We start from the raw sequence: 7065 nt of genomic DNA on the forward strand, positions 1-7065 counted from the left end.
ATTCTTCATATTTTAGAAGTGTTCTCAAAAAAATAAGAAAAATCAAAACATCATATTTTGCCTATAACTTACTTTTCTAAAGACCTCCTGATCTCAATCTGTTTCTTGTTTCCCCAACTCTACGGTACCATCTCTCATCCTCTTTTCATTCTTTGGGTGAATACTAATTGAGCATGTACTACATACCAGGCACTCTTTCATGTCTTCAGGACATAGAAATTAATAATACTTGATATTTTCTTGGAAAAAATTTCCAAAAAATATTTTCTTGGAGAAGCTCAAAAAAACAGATAAAATTAATCACAATAATACATAATGATATATGGCACACTCCAGGTGCTCCATTGGAGTCAAGAGCCAAGTGTTACAGAGACACAGAGGAATGTTAAATTAATATTCTGGAGCAGGCAGTGGGGGCATCAGGAAGGACTTCACAGAGAAGTCTTTTGATTTGTCTTTGGAAACATCATAATGGTTTCTTTAGGGTGAGAAACTGAGGAAAGTCACTCCATTCAGAAGACTTTGCACTGTTTATTATAGATAAAGGAAAACTTCTAAAGCGTGAGAAAAGTTTTGGTGACATAAAAGTGCAGTTTATTTGAGAAATTCTGAGCAGTCAAGTATTATTGGAACATAAGATTTGTAAGAGAAATGGAGTTGATAACATATTCAACTCTTTGATATTTATTGAGCACACGTTATGGGCAAGAAACCATGCTAGAGATAACGCTCAGTACTTTATAGTATATGACATATTAAATCAGCCTAACAAAGTAGACGTTATTTTCCAAATATCTATCAGAAAAGGAAATTGAAGTACCAAGAAGGTAAACTTGGTCAAGTTCACCAAGCAATTGTCAGAGCTGGGAATCAGCTGGTTCCTCTAAACATATCCTACTGAAAACCCAAATGAATTCAACTTTGAAGGGCAGCGAGTATGCTACTAAAGAGACTAGAGCTTCATCCTGAGAGTTTTAATGAATTAAGACAGGTTTTTAAACCAAGGTATGGCATAAGTACATTGAGCAGCGGATATGGCAAAGTGTTTAAGAGCTCAGGCAGCACCACTTATGAGCTGTGTGTGATTTGGTAAATTACTCCGTGTCTCTGGGTCTCATGGTTCTTCCCATAAAATGGGGTTAATAAGCATATATCTTACGGGATTGTTGTACTCATTATTTAATATATGAAATTCACTTATGATGATGCTGGCTCCAATAAGTCATCAGTGTATGTGATTCTAGTTTCAGAAATAACTGTCTGATGTCATTGTGGAGAATGCATTCCGAAGAAGGATGAAGAGGGCTTCAGCTTGGCAGTGATAGAAAAGTGGGGGTAGCATTGGGAGATATTTCAGATGTAAGCATTGAAAGGAATTGATGACTAATTCAGTTTATGGAGGAAACAGAGGTAAAAACAGAAAATGACCCCAAGGTTTCCAGTTTAGATGGCCAGATGAATGTTGATGTCTTAACATTTCATACTCCAAATGCAACTTCCCTGTGAATCAATTATCCCACGACTCTCCCAGCTGCTGACTGCCAGTAATTGATTTAGTGGCTATTTATAGCAAAAAAAAACAAAAATAAAAACAACGTTGGAAACCAATAGAAGCCAGAGAAGTCAGTTTCTCCCACTAAGTATATCCTATGCCTATAGTCTTAAACTGACCTCATTCTCAAGACCTTGGGTGTGAAAATAACTGGGCAGTTATCTCTCAAGCCAGCGGACAACATGACTTCTTTTAGCACCAGAGCTGCTTAGAGGTAAGGTGTTGGTGAGTGGTGAAAAGGGACTGATAAACACAGCCATAGTTTTAGGACATTTTGGACATTTCAGGACATCCGCAGTTTTAGGACGTTTTGTTTTCACTTGGAACAATGCTGAAACAAAATTTTCAAATTGTGAGGAGAGTTTCTTTCTTTTTTTTAATGGGTGTACTAACCCCTCTCCTGAAACAATTCATAGGGAAGCACTGGGTGTTTTTATGCTTTTGTGGTGAGGAAGATTGGCCCTGAGCTAACATCTGTTGCCAATCTCCCTTTTTTTTTCTTCCCAAAGCCCCAGTACATAATTGTATATCCTATTTGTAAGTCATTCCAGTTCTTCCATGTGGGATGCCACCACGGCATGGCTTGATGAGCAGCGTGTACGTCCGCACCCAGAATCCGAATCGGTGAAACTTGGGGTGCCATAGCGGAACAGGCGAACTTGATCACTCAGCCATGGGTCTGGCCCCAGGAGGAGCGTTTCTTGAGAATTCTTATTTTATCAACAAAAACAATTAATCAAATTTAAATTCTATACAATATCCAGAGTCCATGAGATGTTATAAAATTTAAGTATGTAAAAGAAATGCATTTTAAGATTACTGTTGTCACAATATTCTATTGGATGAGCATGAAAATTTATAAACTGAAAGTTAAAATGAACACCAAAACAAATTATAGGCAAGATAATCCCTGCAGAACTTTCTTATTGCTTGAATTATACACACACAAATAAACTTCTATGCTTCTCTATAAGCTACCATCTATATCTCTACTACACAATTCAGGAATCAGGAGAGCTGAGTATTTTACGTGTCATATAACTTACAGAAAGCTATTATAAAATTTACTTTTGAGCTATTAAAATTTTAACTAAACTACATTACGTCTTTAATAAGTTAGTATTATGTATAAAAGACAAAAGGTGACAAGAAATACAAATAAACAAGATTATTTCAGAGTTGAGGAATAGAAGAAGTGTGGTAATTAGCCCTAAATTCTATTCTTCATGTATCTAAAAGCTTCTTCGTTTCATAGTCTATATATTCCCTTTTCTTTAAAAACAATTTCATGAAAACAACTTGGGGTTTAGAAGATAGAAACGAACACTAGTCACTGTATAATACAAACATCCTGAGAGCAGAGACAGTTCACACCCTCCATTGCTGCTCCTCCTAGTGTTCCTCTACTGCCCAAAACAGTCCCTTAGAGAGAGGTGGCACATTCGATGACATCAAACCAAAACCTCTTCTGAGTTTAGTTGAATCAAAGGCTGCCTTTTTGCTGGTCTCAGCATGACAGGTGCCCTGTCTGGTTCTGGATGGTCCCTGTCTGGATCAGGAAAGGATTTCCCTCAGCCTCTTCTCATCCTTTAGTTCTTTAAAAGCAACACAAAGATAGGGACACTTCTGATGTGTTAACAAAATTGTCATTGCACTATGTCTGCAAGCATAATGGCAAAAATATAGAAACAATCGGACATCTAAAAATAATGCGTTTGAAGTCCTGTTTTTCCTACTGAGTTAAGACTTTTGTTTCTCTTGGAACAATTTACTTTGACTTTCCAAATGTTTAGCGTTGCTTCAGAATTAAGGTAAAAGTCACATGTCTAAATACGCCTGACGTGGTTGAGCACCTCACCTACTAGCTCTATTCCATGACATACCCCAAGCCAGACAAGCAACAAATTAAGGAATGACTAACTAAACTATTTTTTTCTGTTTCCTTACTATTAACATCGTCTCCAAACTATGAACTAGTTAACAAGTGAAGTCTTGTTATTTCTCAATCACTAATGCTAAAAAGGTGCTTTTAAAGTGAATGTATTATGCTTTAAAATACATGCCCATCCTTATATAAGCCTCAGCGTAATTATAGTTTTGTATAATTAGAGTTTCAAGTCAAAAGATTTACAGCTTTATCACCTCAAGCAATATTTCACAGCTGCCAAGAACGATTTATGCAATAATGACTTAAACTGTAAAATAGAATCCTCAAAGGAAGGGCTGTCAAATATTCCTACTGCAAATAACTAGGCTTTTAAAAATTGATATTCTGATAAACAGCAAGTCCAGTTGGACCTAGTAAAATGACGTAAAGTTGCATGGTGGGAAGTGTTGCTCCGCAATAGTGATGATGCGGCTCACCACGCATTGCATCATAGATCATGGGTTTACACCGCTTGTAAAGCCTCTAGCCAGTTTACGGAAACAAGCTTTCAGAAATAATACCGTGGTTACATTTTTGTTACTCCAGTATAAGTGAATGGAAAAAGTAGAAACAGAATATTTCAACTTTTTGTTAATATGCTCATTGTGCTTATCACATCCCTATTCATATTCCTGTGAAATGCTAAATAAAGAATAAGTAAAGGAAGCATTTACTGTATATACTTAAGAAACCAAGAACCTCTCAAAAGCAAATGACCTTAATAATAAAGAATTAAGGAATCTTTGAGAAATAAACTAAAGAAAATGTTGGTGATTTTGTCCCTCCCTGCTTTCAGAAATGTAGAGTGGCTGGGATGTCTTTAAGAGGTAGGACTTTGAAAGCATTTGAACTTCACAAGCTCTGACTGATTCTGCAGTTGCCATGTGAATAAAGCCAATACATTCTGAAGATTCTATTCAAGGTATCTGAACTAGTAGCAAAAATACAAGTTGATTACATTCACAGCAAATAAGTCTTATGTGTCTTCACAATCTAAAAAGATCATTCAAATTAATCTTTTTCTTTGGAAAAAAAAGAAAAAGCTTGACCCATCACCTCATGTTTCCCATATCAATAAAAACAAAATAGGCAACGTTTGCCATTAACTCTAAAGGTACCCAAGCTCTCATAGACTGAGTCACATCTGAAAATGAAGCCAAAAGATTCAAAATCATCACCAAAGATTGGTATTTATAACTTAAACAAGCTTCCAAATAAAGATTCCTTGTCTAAAATGGGGAAGTTTTAATTCATATAACCAAGCAAAACACTCAGATGGGAAGATTCGCATTAGTCAATGTACCAGCATCTTCACTGCAGAAATTTTTACATTCATGTTTGTGATTCCACATTAAATCTCTTTTTTTAGGTGTTTTGGGATCATTCTACACACTCACATTGTACAAGTTAAACCAGGTTTCAAAACATCACCTTTCCACTTGCAATGTAATAAATAACAACTTCTATTTGAAAACATTGCCTGAAAAATATAGTTAGTATCTAAGTGATCCAGACAGTCCAGATTCATTTTATACTTAAATTCTATAAGTTGAAAAAATTCTGAAATGTCCTAGAAAACATAATGACCACACGTGGACCAACACGCCCTGCAGTAACCACAATATAGATGGTGTCAACATCACGATAAATATTCAGATGGGAAAAAATGTTAGACATTCAAATTATTCCGAAAGCCCAAATTGTTGGCATCAGATACACACACAAAAAAGATGAGTTGCTTTGGGTAGTGAGAGCCTCAGTCCAAGAAATGCTTTCAAGACAACAGAGCAATTAGGCTGTTTCTAGTATGCCAACACTACTGATTGAAAAGTGAGGGAAAAATGAGAAGAACTTTAAAAACAGTCTCTATGTTGGTTGAAAATCATAGAATTGTTTTCACTCCAGATTAATCCAAAGTTACACATACCTGTTTTTCCAATCATAGTTAGTCACACATACCCACTCAAGTTGATGTTAAGAAAATCCAATGATTAAGAATTGTATATTTTCTATCATGAAATATTTAATTATCAGAAAATAAGAAGAAAAGTTAAAGCTTTTCCCTGATAGAATTTTTTCTCTGTATTTTACCAAATGATGAGTCATTATATGATACAGGCTATAACATATCACTCATTTACAAAACTTAAGCATTACTTAAAAATCTGACTAGACACCCCCCCGTCTCACTGATTTCTGTCAATAGAATAAAAGGAAATAAATGATAATGCAATATCAACAAAACTAACTGCTGTGTGCATTTTTAAAATCAATTTACCTTTAAGTCTTAATCTGTCAAATATCATTAGGTGTGCACATCTGAGAATGTATATACTTTAAAATGGGTATATCTGAATATTTGAACATATGAGTTCATATACATATATATTGCAAGTTGAATGAATGCATGTCCATTAAATGTGTATTTTTTAGGAACTATTATAAGTCTAACATATTTATGCTCCAATAGCAAGCCTGAAAGAAGGAGGAGTGCCCTTGAAGTTGAGGTATGACCTTAAGTTTGAGATGCTAGTTTTGCTGCAGCTGTAAAAATGAGTACTAATAACTCCACAGTATCATAGTTCCTTTGCTGCATTTCTTATTTTAGGGCAAATCTTGAATACATGAACAGCCTTTATTATTTGAATATACATAAATTTACAAGACCAATTTTAGAAGTTGCTATATATCATCCTTAATCTTGAATAAACAGGAACAAAAGAAACAAGAGGTATTGCCTATCCAAGAAAGATGTATCACTATAATAGTTTTAGTTTCGGATATACAGTTTTCAACAAGACTTTGTGAAATATTTTCAAGTTCAAGCAAATAAAAGTCTATATTTCTCTCCTACCAAATACATATCAACGCAACCAGTAAATTATCGGCTTTTACATTATTCCTTAGAAAGGGGAGAGCGTAAGACTGATTTGTGGCATTTTGTCCCCAGTGACATTAAGTTACTGCACTTTTGAAGAGTACAGAGTACCTTTATTCAAAGAAGAAATTGTTCCCACTAGTCCACTAATGAGAGTATTCATATTACTTGAATCCCAAAATACTATGAGTAAAGCATATCTCTACAACTGAATATTTGGGACTTCTCTGCACATGAACTTCCAGTAATCAGTTGTCAGAATTTCATTTCAATGGAATCAAACACAAGGAATCCTAAATAGATAAACTTTACCATTTTTGTGATAGTAGGTGACCTCCACTTTCCTCTCCTCTGACCCCAGCAATGCCTGGGCAATTTGGGCAATATCATGCCTCTTGGTCTCGGGCCCATGGAGAAAGTCACAGGTACACGGCTTTTGCATGACATCTGGCCTGGAGAAACCAGTCATCTCGCAGAACCCATCGTTGCAGTAGATGATGGCACAGTTCTGCACTCTGGCATTTGCAATGATAAATTTTTTATCTGTAATAAGAAGATAGTAAGATATCTATTAAAAAGCTTCCACAAGATTCTCATAAACACTGGAGCAATTTGTTGCATGATGGATCTGAAATGCAGGTGCTTCCCAAATTGCTAACTGGCTGGACTTTTAAAAGGAAAAAAAAACCTTAAAAGTGTAATTAAGGA

At 35.4% G+C, this 7065-nt stretch overlaps 1 protein-coding gene across 12 annotated transcripts in view; it reads right to left on the minus strand.

The window, feature by feature from the left end:
• KCNH7 (potassium voltage-gated channel subfamily H member 7) overlaps nucleotides 1-7065 on the minus strand; it is a 471784-nt gene that overhangs the window by 462915 nt on the left and 1804 nt on the right. For all 12 annotated transcript variants that reach the window (XR_011428515.1, XR_011428516.1, XR_011428514.1 and 9 more), the window contains exon 2: nucleotides 6670-6900. Coding sequence is in view for 8 of the 12 variants with exons in the window: in XM_070241908.1 (XP_070098009.1) it covers nucleotides 6670-6900 (231 nt within the window). In the remaining 4 variants the exon portion in view is untranslated. The remainder of the gene's footprint in view (nucleotides 1-6669; nucleotides 6901-7065) is intronic.

Source organism: Equus caballus, chromosome 18 (genome assembly GCF_041296265.1).
Source record: "Equus caballus isolate H_3958 breed thoroughbred chromosome 18, TB-T2T, whole genome shotgun sequence".
Lineage (NCBI taxonomy): Eukaryota > Metazoa > Chordata > Mammalia > Perissodactyla > Equidae > Equus > Equus caballus.